This window comes from Balaenoptera musculus, chromosome 17 (genome assembly GCF_009873245.2).
Source record: "Balaenoptera musculus isolate JJ_BM4_2016_0621 chromosome 17, mBalMus1.pri.v3, whole genome shotgun sequence".
Classification (NCBI taxonomy): Eukaryota; Metazoa; Chordata; class Mammalia; order Artiodactyla; family Balaenopteridae; genus Balaenoptera; species Balaenoptera musculus.
In genome coordinates this window covers 80,764,643-80,777,888 of record NC_045801.1, presented here as the reverse complement: position 1 = coordinate 80,777,888, position 13,246 = coordinate 80,764,643, and the positions used below count along the sequence as shown (strand labels likewise).

Here is a 13,246-nt window from a genome sequence, read left to right as displayed (position 1 = left end):
GGAAGCAAAAGAAAACAGAATGAAAAAGAGTGTAGCAGAGCATAAGAGAAACAACACACCCATTATAAAAATCCCAGAAGGAGAACAGATAAAGAAAAAGACAAAGTGCATTTAAAGCAATAATGGTTGAAAACTTCCCTAACCTGAAGAGAGAAATGGACACCCAGATCCTTGACTCCCAAAAGACCCCAACAATGCAGGGGGCCGGGGTTCGATCCCTGGTCAGGGAACTAGGTCCCACATGCATGCAGCAATTAAGAGTTTGCGTGCCACAACTAAGGAGCCCGCGATCCACAACTAAGGAGCCCTCGAGCTGCAACTAAGAAGCCTGCCTGCCGTAACTAAGGAGCCCACCTGCTGCAACTAAGACCCGGTGCAACCAAATAAATAAATAAATATTTGGAGGGAAAAAAAAAAAAGAGCCCAAGTAGGTTGAATCCAAATAGGGGTACACCGAGACACATTACAACTGAAGTGTCCAAAGTCCAAGACAAAGACTTTTGGAAGCAGCAAGAGAAAGGCGACACGTCACACAAGGGAGCCCTCCCACCCTCCACCCCCCACCCCCCACCCCCCACCCAGTAAGACTATAGGCAAAGTCCTCAAAAGAAACATTTCAGGACAGGAGAGAATGGGGTGATACATTCAAAATATTGAAAGAAAAAAAGAACTGTCAACCAAGAATACTGTATCTGGCAAAGCTCTCCTTCAGAAATGAAGAAGAGAGAAACAAAAGCTGAGGGAGTCCATTACTAGACCTGCCTGCCTTACAAGAAAGCTAAAGGGAGTTCTTCAAGCAGAACTGTGATGCTAATTAACATCCCAGAAACATACGAAGTTAGCATATAACTCACTGGTAATGGTAAATATAAAACCAAAGTCAAATTCTCTAACATGGCAGTGGTGGTATGTAATTCACTGACAACTCTAGTTTAAAACTTAAAAAACAAATGTATTAAATATAACCATAACTTCAATAATCTGGTATTGGATGCATGATATAAAAATATGTAAACTGTAACATCAATAACCTAAAATGTAAGAGGGATGAGGACACAAAAGCATAAAGTTTAAGAATGTTATCACAGTTAAGTTGTTATCAGCTTAAAATCAGGTGTTACAAGATAGTTTATGTAAGTCTTGTGGTAAACACAAAGGAAAAAACTGTAGTAGTTACACAAAAGATCACGATAAAGAAGTCAAAGCACACCAAACAAGAAGTCATCCATCAAATCACACAAAAAGAGAACAGGATAAGCAACAAGGGGTAATGAACCCACAAAACTGTCAGAGAACAATTAACAAAATGGCAACAGTAAGCCTTACCTACTGATAATTACTTCAAACGTAAATGGTTTAGATTCTCTAAGCGATTAAAAAAAACAAGATCCAGGGAGTTACCTCCTGGTCCAGTGGTTAGGACCCCTGGCACTTTCACTGCGGTAGCCCAGATTCAATCCCTGGTCAGGGAACAAAGATCCCACAAGCCAGGAGGCACGGCCAGAAAAAAAAAAAAAAAAGATCTTCAACGATATGCTGCCTACAATACACTCACTTTCGCTCTGAAGACACACTGACAAGAGTCAAGGGTGGGAGAGATATTTCAAGCAAATGGTAACCTAAAAAAGCAGGGGTAGCTATACTATACCAGACAAAATAGATTTTAAGCTAACAATGGTAAAAAGATACAAGGAAGGTCATTACATGATGATAAAGGGGCCAATTGCCAATCTGTCAAGAAAATACAACGATTGTAAATATTTATGCACCCAACAATGAAGCACCTAAGCATATAAAGCAAATACTAATAGAACTAAAAGGAGAAATAAACAGCAATACAATAATAGTTGGGGGTTTTAATACCATTGTCAACAATGGACAGATCATCCAGACAGAAAATCAATAAGGAAATAGCAGATTTGAACAATACCATAGACAAAATGGACCTAACAGACACACACACAATAAAGCAGAAAAACAACATGACCAATTAAATAGATGCAGAAAAAGCATTTGACAAAATTCAACACCATTCATGATAAAACAAAACTTTCAGAAAATCAGTATATGAACAGCAAATAACCAGAAAATACAATGAAAAAAAACCCTCCATTTACAACAGTGCTGAAAAAACCATACATACTTAGGAGCAAATCTAACAAAAGACAGCTAAGATCTCCAGATGGAAAAAATACAAATCTTTGAAATTAAAGAGGACCTAAATAAACAGAGAGACATACCACATTCATGAATTGGAGAACTCTACACTGTTAAGACAGCAATTCCCAAAGTTGATCTAGAGTCAACAAAATCCCAACCTCTGTTTTTCTTTTTTTCTTTTTTCTCTGGTAGAAATTGATAAGCAGATACTAAAATGTATATATAAATGTAAGCAACATAAAATAAACAAAGCAGTTTTCATAAAACGAAGTTGGAGAACTCACCCTATCTGACTTAAGACTTACTATAAAGCATCAGTAATGAAGACAGTTTGATATTGTGAAAAGATATGCATATAAATCAAGGAACAGAACAGAGCATTCAAAAACAGACCCACAGACATAACCGTCACTGATTTTCAGAAAAGGTGCCGAGGCAATTCAGTGATACAAAGTAAGACTTCTGAACAAATGGGACTAGACAACTAGATATCCATATGGAAAAAGTGAACATGTATCCCTACCTCATACCATCTACAAGAATTATCTTCCACTGGATCATAGACCTAAATGTAAGAACTAAAACTACAACATTTCTAGAAGGAAACATAGGAGGATAATTTTGCAAGATGAGCCTGGAGGGACTTCCCTGGTGGCACAGTGGTTAAGACCCCGTGCTCCCAATGCAGGGGGCTCAGGTTTGATCCCTGGTCAGGGAACTAGATCCCACACGCATGCTGCAACTAAGGAGCCGGTGAGCCACAACTAAGGAGCCCACCTGCCGCAAGTAAGACCCGGCACAAGGCTGGTCTGGGCTAAAGTCATCCACAGAAACAGAACACGGAGGAGTAGGTCTCATCAGAAGCAGGATACAGGCGTGTCTCAAAGCATCTCCCACATTGCTTGTTAGTTGCAGAGGAAAAAACAGGCCTTGTACACCAGAAAAGACCAGACACAGTATTAACCAGGCAATCAACACTGCTACCACCAGTAAAAGGCAGGTGGACACTCTGTGCTTCCAGATGGGATACCACAGGACGAATACTCCACTTAAGTGGTATTCTGGCTATGGGTATTTCACCTGAAGATAATCATGAGGCTACACAGCCAAACCCAAACAGAAGAAAATTCCTCAGAAGTGTCAGTGTCATGAAAGATGGCTGAGGAACTGTTCCAGATTAGGGGAGACCAAAAAGATACATCAACTAAATGTGTACATGACTCTGCACTGGATCCTGTCTTAAAAGACAAATTGCCTTAAAGGACGTTAATGGGACAACGGACAAAACTGAAATTGAGGCTGTAGATTAAAATGAAAACAGAGAAGTTACTACTGTACTGTGGTTCTAAGAATATACTCTTTTTCTTAGGAAAGGTACACCGATACAAACAGAGGTAAAGAAATAGACGTATGCAACTTACCCTCAAATGGTTCCGAAAATAAATATATGTGGAGAGAAAGAAAAAAATGCTAACGCGGCAACATGTTAAAAAATGTTAAAAAAAAAAAGTGTATCTGGGTAAAAGGTACACAGGAGAGTTCTACCTTTCTTGTAACCTTTCTTATAAGTAAGAACTTGTCTCAAAATAAAAAGTAAAAAAAGTTTGAAAAATAAAACGTATAAAAAGTAAAATTTTAAAAAGTAGTATCAGAGGAAACAGGGTCCAACGGCAAGAACGCCAAACGTGGGGTCACAGTCCTTCAGTCCTACTGACTGTGTGTTTTTGAATAAAATAACTCACAACCGCTCTGGCTCTATTACCTCTTCTCCGACACATATGGTTAGTACCTGCCTAGGATTACCCAGGGCCGTTACAGGTGAGGAGAAGAATCTCAGACCTGGCGAAGTGATGAATACAGCACGTAACAGAGCTGGGAGGTAGGAGGTGGGAGTGTCAAAAATCCAGGTTATAATAACAGAATAAGAAGAAGTCGTTAAGCAGTATCTTCTTTGCTGCCATGTCACTCGCCCACATTCAGCCCTGAGACAGGAGCAGAGGGGACGCCCCTGCCTTCTCTCACCGCCCAGCACGGAATGGACCAGGGGACAAAGACGCACGGAGAGTACTGTCAGAACAACCTCAGTGGAAATTGGCCCACGAGGCTCAGACCCCACATTTGTCTAAACCACAGTTTGGGAGAAAAGCTATTCTGGCAACTTCAAAAAAGAATCGACATTCAACTCAGAAGGCTCAACATCTCACCGATTCGTGATGACGTCATCCCAGACGTTCATGGGGTCCATTTTAGCATCCGGATATCTACTTGTCCAGGTTTTTAGAAGCCTCTTAAGGGGAAGGTGAGATGACATATCGCCTAAAAATAATATCAGAGTGTGACTATGTCCACGGCTCAGTGACCAGACCACCTTACAAAGTGCAGCTGTCAAATTTCTTGTCCAAATTTAAATGTTTTGTCTTATCTTTCACAACAGGAGCAAAAGCTACCATATTTTAAATATTCTGGCATTAAAACTCAATTTCTTCGGGCCATAGAGGGAAGATGAGGAAATAAACATACACAACTTTTACATTTAGCACAGGTCCACAATCCTCCATCCACGATTCCAAAATCTAAAAAGCACTGAAAACTGACATGTTTTTCACAGAGTTGCAGCCAACTTTCCTGTTTGCAAAATCTGATCTGAATCATCACAGGGCAACTTACAGTCTGTTTACGCCACTCGTGGGGACACCCACCCGGGCGGTGGACAGCCATCAGTCGTGGGCTGACGGGCCACTGCACACAAGGCCCAACCCAGTATGCACACAAGGTTGCCGGTGATAACCCCCAAACGACCTGGCCTCGAGGGCTTCGGAAAAGGGATTCATGATAATCCTCATGAAATTTAAATTTCACACTGCTAATGTTTAAAGCTTTGGTTTTCTTTCAGCTTAAATCACAGCCCTGAGCTCAAAATCTGGATCCTTCATGTATTAGCTTAGGCAAGTTATTTAATCTCTGATGCCCTATAAAACGGGGAGAAAGGATCTACATCTCATAAGGCTGTTATAAAAACTAGGTAATATAGAGAAAAGAGATCAACATAGCTCCTGGGATGATACATCATTAATAATATGTACTTGAAACATCATTCTCCAAATTTAAAACAGAGAACAGCTAGGTAGATAGTTCTGAATACCAATTCTTATTAGTACTCCGAAAAGCCTACAAAACTGAAATTCAGATTTCCAGTCAAGACGTTACCTCTGACTCTGCGTGGCCTCCCATCAGCACCAGGATAAAACCTCCTCGTCGGCGGCAGAAAGGCCTTCCAGCTCCGGGCATTGCCGCCCTCGGCCGCACCTTACCAGCTGGCACCCAGGACAGAAGCTCTGGCACCTCAGGGTCAGGCCTGCCTTCTGCGAGCCCCTCTCTTCCGACCACGCCCAACTCGGGGCCCTGCCGGCCAGGTGCTGTCACCCCAGTTTCTCATGGGGCCCTGGACCTGCCTCTGCCTCTGCGGGTGCCATGTGTCAGACCACTACTCCTTGGAAGCTTCTCCAGTGCCCAGAATCGCGCTTGACCACGTTAAACACTTACTTCAACAATCCCAAATATATACATTTGTAGAATAAACTCAAGGCAGTTTCTAACCCATACAGTAGGAAACATGTACTATCGCTAGGCAAAAAGATCAGAAGCCAAAACTCTTCCGCAATTATAAAAGAAAAAAAAGGTAGGTATAAATTGAACATTACCTTGTTTGCTAATAAAGCTGATGAACTCCTGAATTTCTATGAAAGTCTGCACAGACTGCAATTTGGTGAGTCTACTTCTGTGTAAAAGGACATCAATACTAGAATAATTCTGGAAAGAAGTCAGTTAGCACTGGTTACAAGTCAATTCACTGCATTAGATTTTAACACCGTTCTCAACATGAAACAGCAGCTACCCTATAGACACATCAGTTACACATGACGTCCCAGAGTGGTTAACAATTAGGTCAGAGGAGCAATTAACAAATGGTCTAATTTTCTTTTTTAATTTAGGTTTTCAATTGCATTTCAGTCCAACAAAATCAATAAAAGCAATACAATTGGGTACCGTTGCCTCTATTTGCCACCGATTCTTAAAAATCACAACATCCTATAATGTAAAACCGCCAATTACAGAAGCTAATTTTTCTTCTTCGATAAACTTCAGGTGTACTGCTCAACCTCAAACACATGTGAAAAGTAGAATAAAGACAGTGAAGGTCCATATATGGCAACGACAAATGTTTACAGACTCCACACGAGACACGGCTGTAACAACAGAACGAGCCGACACCAAAGGAAGAACACAGAGCCGGGGCTGGCGGGGCCTGCTCTCAGGTGCTCGTCCACAGCGAGAGAAAGAAAACCCCAAGGGGACACAAAACGTGGAACTTTCTAAAACAGAGAAAGGGACTAAAAGGCCCCAGGACCAAGGCCGGTGTGCACAGGCCTCAGGGGAACCAGGACGCGAGGAGGGTGGGCCCGTCACGCGGTCGGCCGGGGGAACCTGCTGCTGTGATTCTCACCCGGGAGTTTACCGATGTCAGAAAAGGTCACAAAGATGGCACATTCCCGGCTGGGATGTCATATTACCTGCAAAAACATCTGAATGCAGTTTCTGATGTAATACTCGGCCCTGTCGACGTCATCTTGCAGGAGGTAGAGGAGACTCAGCTCCTGGCTGTAGCGGAGCTCGAGCAGGGCCCTCCGCAGCTCCGAGGTCACCGCCTCGTCCACGAAGGTCAGCAGGGCCTGGTCGCCCTCCCCGCGGAGCAGGGACTTGAGCCTGCTGCGGATCATGTGTGGCAGGCAGGTCTCCTGAGGAGCGAGGATCTCATCACCACGGCATCTCTGGTGTCATTTTATAGGTCCAGGTGCCAAAGTGATGGTGCTTAATGCTTCAAATTTTAAAGCACCTAAGGCTACAAATTTTAAAACAAGTTCATCTAAAATGGCTCATTTTATAACCACAAAATACATAAGGACACGGTCTACAGAAAATGGGAACTACTTGTAGCTGAAAGACAACTGGACGTCTGGTACAACGTGAGGGGCCTCCAGGCACGGCCGAGGACAGCAGTGCGGACGGGCCAGGCGGGCCCAGTGAGACTGCAGCGCCGCGCAGACACGACAGGAAGCGCTCTCCCGGCGGCCACACCGCGGATGCTGACGCGCGTTTTCAGAGGCGCCCGCTTCTTCTGCGAGGCTGAGCTAAGAGCGGTGAGCGGTTCAACAGTGCCATGCAGCCTGGGGGGTGTCAGGTCGTATAAACACCCTAATGCTGCACAACTACTGCCCTGGTTTTGGACACTTTTAAACAACTTGCCTAATGAGAGCACACCTGACCATCTGAAACACTTCCTTCCGTGACCTCAGAAATGACTCCACACACCTGATAGAAGGGTTCACTCCACATCCTGCTGAGGCCTGGGGCACCCCCGCCGTCAGCGCTGGCCGCGGAGCAGTGCGCCAGCGACCTCCACTCGGCGAGCTGGTTGTAACACTCGAGGGACGCGAGTTCCCAGAAGTCCTTCTCGGCTTCCGTGGGCTCGCCGTCTGCCCACTCTTGTTTACTGAGGGCCTGGTAAGATGATTTTACAAAGTTGGGAACGGTACAGATGAAAACATTTGCACTGTAGGTTGTGTGACATTCGTACTAAGAACAACCATTTTCAGATTTATGACAAGGGGAGAAAAAAGGGAAAACAGAGTAACTTGAGTGGAAGCTAACAGTCAAATGAGTATTAAACACCCCAGCCAAGAGGGAACCACTTCTCTGGGAAACTTAACAACGAAGCCAGTGAATAAGCTGAAGACTTTAAATGACCCATAATTTGACGTAAATACTGTAGATTATTTACTACTTACAGAGTTCTTAGAATGAAAATTAGAAAATAAGACATTTACAGAAAATTGCAGAAGATTCCACCACCTGGATCTCTCGCACAGGCCACAGACCTGAACTCCAAGCATGTACCTGCTACACATCCGCGCTCGGCCACCGGAAGCTCAAACACAAACCTGGACTTCAGTCATCTTCCCAAAACCAACTCTTACCTACCTCTATAAATTTTTTACTTACTGAATGAAAACAATCTACTCAAATAGAAATTACATAATAATACCAGATACTGAAGTAACACCTTACAATTTTATCGTACTTGGTAAAAAATGTTTTCTTTTATTCAGTGATGTTTTCTTAAAAAGAGTAAGAGATAACAACAATACTTAGCTCACATTCGGTTATTATGAAACCATTTTCTGATACTACTTTGTGTAAATTCTAAGTAATAAAGCTGAAATATTTGAAGCTCTAAATTCTAAAGCTAACTATTTTTCCATTCAGAGAACAAAAGTGTTTAAGCAAGTAACATACTTGCTAGAGATCAACTTTACCTCGTTATACAGCCGTGCAGCTTCAGAATAATCACTTCTCGCTTCTGCTAATAACGCGTCCTGTGTGACCTGCTTTGTTCCTATCTCACTGCTGAAAATACCACGGAGGGTGTCATACTCTCCAATCGACCTGTACAGCCTATAAAACAAACCAAAAAAAAAAAAAAAGTCCAAATCAATGAATGCCCCAGTATTTTTAAAGTCTTTACTCTAATGAAATATTAAATCAAGATGTCATACGTTATAATTAACCAAAAAAGATACGTTATTCTTGTTTGGTAAAAATATAAAATCTTAAAAATTTTGAAGTTACCATTAAGTTTTACTACTTTAGCCGTACAGAAGGCAGAAGTTATTCTACAGCGCATTTAAAGTAAAATCTGAAAATTATAGGTTTACAATGCGTAAGCTGACTCATTAAATGAGGCTGTTCTGTGTTAATTCATCGCTGAGACACTGCTCTTATCTGTGGTAACCTATTTGGAATCCTTGTCTAGCCCTAAAACTTGGAATGTAGTCAAGAACCCCAAAACAGGTAAATTAGTCCTGGTCCTAGAGATGCCACGTTTTACTCCACGTTCTATGGCCTTCTCGATTCTACTGACAGCCTGAACATGGGCTAGAGCATTCATCTCTGACGTTAACACAAACCTGCTGGTCTGTCAGCCAAGTTCCCCCTTTAAGGCAGTCTCAAGTGTTCAGTAAGTTCGTTCCCTTCTTCCTAGAGACTTTTTCCCACCTTTTGAGTCTCCACACAAATCAAATGTCCTCTCTTCCTAACCCTGCAGTCGCCTGACCACCAAGCTGAGGACCACTTCCCTCCTGGTCTTCCTGAAATTTGGTGCTTCCCTGGGTATGAAATTTCATGTGTTTATTACATCAAAAAAGCCCCACGGGTTCTCTTTCAGAGCCCACTGACTCCAAATTTAGACCAAAAAACTCTAATAGCTATAGCTCTCTTACTGCCCTGCTCATGGGGAGTTAAAGGTAACAAATCAGAGGCAGAGGTAGGGAGGTGGGAAAATAGCCCACAGCCCAGGAGTCCAAGAGGAGACGAAGCTACAAGCATTTTCCAGGAATTCAGAAAACACACGAGCCTCAGGTCCACTCTACACTGGCCCCCGGTCCCTGGACCACATACGCTGTACCGTGGTCAAAACAATGACGTGGGACTTCCCTGGTGGTCCAGTGGCAAAGACCCCGCACTCCCAACGCACGGGGCCCGGATTCGATCCCTGGTCCGGGAACTAGAATCCACATGCATGCCGCAACTAAGAGTTCGCATGCCACAACTAAAGATCCCGCACACCACAACGAAGACCCGGCACAGCCAAATGAACAATTAAAAATAAATAAATATTTTTAAAAATTCTGTTTGAAAGGAATGCACAAACATAATATAAAAAGTGTGAGGAAGCACTAATAAAGCTAGAAAAAAAAATGTTTAAAAGTTTAGGCCCTTAAAAGCTGTGTGCTTTATTTATCCAGACAACACCCAAGACCCGAGACTCTGCCCCCTGAAACTCCCAAGCGCACAAGGCGTCACTACTGCCCATGGCCACGCCAGACACAAGAGGGTAAGGACGCCCGCGGGCAGAAGCAGCCCCCGCAGAGGCCCTTCCTCCCGCCCAGGGTGCCGCCCGCGCCGCCGGCGGGGTCTAACCCGCGCTGTGCCGCTCTCGGCACCCGACGCAGCGCCTCGCTACCCACCACGGCGCTCAGTTCAGAGAGACAGGAGCGACCACACAACAGCGGCAAGGCAAGAACCCCCACTCTCACTTCCACTCTTACGCCCAGAACCCGAGGATCTAAAAACCAGTGTTACAGAAAAGAAGTGCAAGTCAAATTTCACCCGAATCCAGCATCCTCAGAATTAGGCACTGGCTTTCTTATGATAAAGCCTCACGTGACCGAAACAGAATTTGTAAATTCTGTACCAGTAACTGTACCAGATGTATCGGCCTCGGCCTCGGCCCCAGCGGGGTTGGGGCCCGGGCTTACCTGGCGAGCTCCATCCATCTGCCGATGGCGGCGGGGAGGCCGGGCCTGCCCCGGGCGCGCTTGGCGGGCGGCTCCTGGGGCAGCAGGTGCAACAGCGCTTCCTCCAGCAGGTGGATGGCCCCCGGCTGCTGCAGGCCCGCCAGGCCGGCGCCGCTGACCACGGCCGGGTCCAGGCTCAGCAGGTCGGCGTGTCGGCAGCTGATCTCCTGCGAAGACACACACGGCGGCCCGCTAGCCCCCGGCTCCCCAGACACCTCTGCCAGCGAGCACCCCGCTCTGCTGAGCACAAAGGTGTGGCGTTCGCGGTCGGGAAACCACAAGCTCCTCTGTGCGGTTCTGTTAAGCTTCCCCCCACTTGCTCAGAGGAGGAAATGATCTCTTCTTACTGTACACTTCCAATCCAGGATTAATTTAAAGCAACAAAACCACTAGTGGACAGTGAGGGTTTTACACACTTGCTCTATGTCCAGACCACAACCGCAGTTTCCCGGAACGTATACCGAGGAGACGAGCAGAGCATCTGAGACACAAAGATCTCACAGCCAGTCACCGCAGAGTAGGTGTGCTCGCCCCTCCTACCCGGCAGCCTCCCCACGTCTCCCCACCCGGGGGCTCACGTGCTCAGCAACACGGAATGGAGGGCTTCGGGAATTATCATGTTGACCTTTACTTTGTAACTCTCAATTTGAGAGTTCTGTATACGCAAAAATAACGAAAAATGAGCCCCAAACCAACATAGAGAACAGTATGACTAGTAGGACAGCATCTCATGACAAGAGAAGACCCGCGCCTGCACGGACATCCGGAAGGGCACCCCCACCCCCCGCCCCGCCAAGCTGCTGGGCCCGGAACCCTCACTGAGACTGACCAGCTACCACTGAGCCAACTTGCACTCAACACCAGGGGTCTTGGAAGAACACAGATTCTCCAAAGCAAGCAAACAAACAAACAAAAATGCTTGTCAATCTTAGCAGGAACTAGTGGTACAGGAAAGAAAATCCAAATAAAATTCTATTTCCATTAACAACATAGCAGGACTTCCCTGGTGGCGCAGTGGTTAAAAATCCACCTGCCAATGCAGGGGACACGGGTTCGAGCCCTGGTCCGAGAAGATCCCACATGCCGCGGAGCAACTAAGCCCGTGTGCCACAACTACTGAGCCTGTGCTCTAGAGCCTGTGAGCCGCAACTACTGAAGCCTGTGTGCTCTAGGGCCTGCGTGCTGCAACTACTGAAGCCTGCACGCCTACAGCCTGTGCTCTGCAACAAGAGAAGTCACTGCAATGAGAAGCCTGCACGCCACAACTACTGAGCCCACGCGCCACAACTACTGAAGCCCGCGCACCTACAGCCCATGCTCCGCAACAAGAGAAGCCACCGCAATGAGAAGCCCGCGCACCTCAACCAAGAGTAGCTCCCCACTCGCCGCAACTAGAGAAAGCCCGCGCGCAGCAACGAAGACCCAACGCAGCCAAAGATAAATAAAATTAAATCTTTAAAAAAAAAAATCATTTTGGGATACAATGTAAAGAGAAACTTATTTTGAAATACTGGCTGATTCAATATAATTTCTCAAGCCTTGTCTTTGGCATCACCAGGAGAAAACCAATGGAGGAATTCTACTTGTAAATTATGAACCAATAAAAATAGAGTATATATAAAAAAGAAACTGTATTAACAGCTTCATGCTACATCAAAAAAGTACAAAGTAAGGGCTTCCCTGGTGGCGCAGTGGTTAAGAATCCGCCTGCCAATGCAGGGGACACGGGTTCGAGCCCTGGTCTGGGAAGATCCCACATGCCGCGGAGCAACTGGGCCCGTGAGCCACAACTACTGAGCCTGCGCATCTGGAGCCTGTGCTCCGCAACGAGAGGCCGCGACAGTGAGAGGCCCGCGCACCGCGATGAAGAGTGGCCCCTGCTCGCCGCAACTGGAGAAAGCCCTCGCACAGAAACGAAGACCCAACACAGCCAAAAATAAATAAATAAATTAAAAAATTTAAAAAAAGTACAAAGTAAGAATACTAAGTACTTCATCTCCAGGAATTATTACCCAATCAGTGTGCAAACCAAAGCTACTGATAAACAACACTAAAGAATGTAATTTTTAAATTACTCCAGGGAGGTAACTAGTTACAAAAATACTGAGATGAATCCAAAGGATTTTCTATTAGGGACTTTTGTAACGATCCATGGTTTGAATGGCAAAGAAAACATTTCTTACACGAAAGAGTAATCTTCCAGTAAGTGTGTTCAGTGCTTACAAAAGCACGTCTACACTAGTTCTCTGCTCGAAGAGCACAGCCTTCGAAGCCTTCTCTGAGGGCGGCCTCGCAGTGCCCGTGATGGCGCACAGCCCCCCGCCGGCCGAGAGGCGGCCTGCCGACCTGCCCCTCCTCCGCCTGCACCGCCCCAGGCTTCTGCATCCCTCGGCCCCCGTGCCCTTCCACCTCTGCCTGTTTACCGCCTGACCCGAGCCCGCCTCTGCCTCCGTCCCCTGCCCACAGCCAGGCACGGGTTGCATCCACGTCCCGAGAGGCCGGCAGGAGGGCTGGGTGCCGCTCGACGCGCAGCTGTAGGCAGAGCACCGAGCGGACTGGCGGGTTCAAGACCTGAACAATTTTACATCAAGTTTGATTTCATTATTCCGTCATATGTAAGTTTTTTTTTTTAATACAAATAAATTGCGTCTAACCGTCTGGGAAGAAGCGGC

The 13,246-nt window shown here is 45.6% G+C and overlaps 1 protein-coding gene across 7 annotated transcripts in view; it reads right to left on the bottom strand.

Moving 5' to 3' along the window:
* Nucleotides 1-13,246, bottom strand: part of PRKDC (protein kinase, DNA-activated, catalytic subunit) — a 151,627-nt gene that overhangs the window by 27,254 nt on the left and 111,127 nt on the right. For all 7 annotated transcript variants that reach the window (XM_036829913.1, XM_036829914.1, XM_036829912.1 and 4 more), the window contains 6 exons: nucleotides 10,536-10,741; nucleotides 8,535-8,673; nucleotides 7,531-7,719; nucleotides 6,732-6,956; nucleotides 5,862-5,970; nucleotides 4,365-4,476 (listed from right to left, as the gene is read on the bottom strand). In XM_036829913.1, coding sequence (XP_036685808.1) covers nucleotides 4,365-4,476; nucleotides 5,862-5,970; nucleotides 6,732-6,956; nucleotides 7,531-7,719; nucleotides 8,535-8,673; nucleotides 10,536-10,741 — 980 coding nt within the window. The remainder of the gene's footprint in view (nucleotides 1-4,364; nucleotides 4,477-5,861; nucleotides 5,971-6,731; nucleotides 6,957-7,530; nucleotides 7,720-8,534; nucleotides 8,674-10,535; nucleotides 10,742-13,246) is intronic.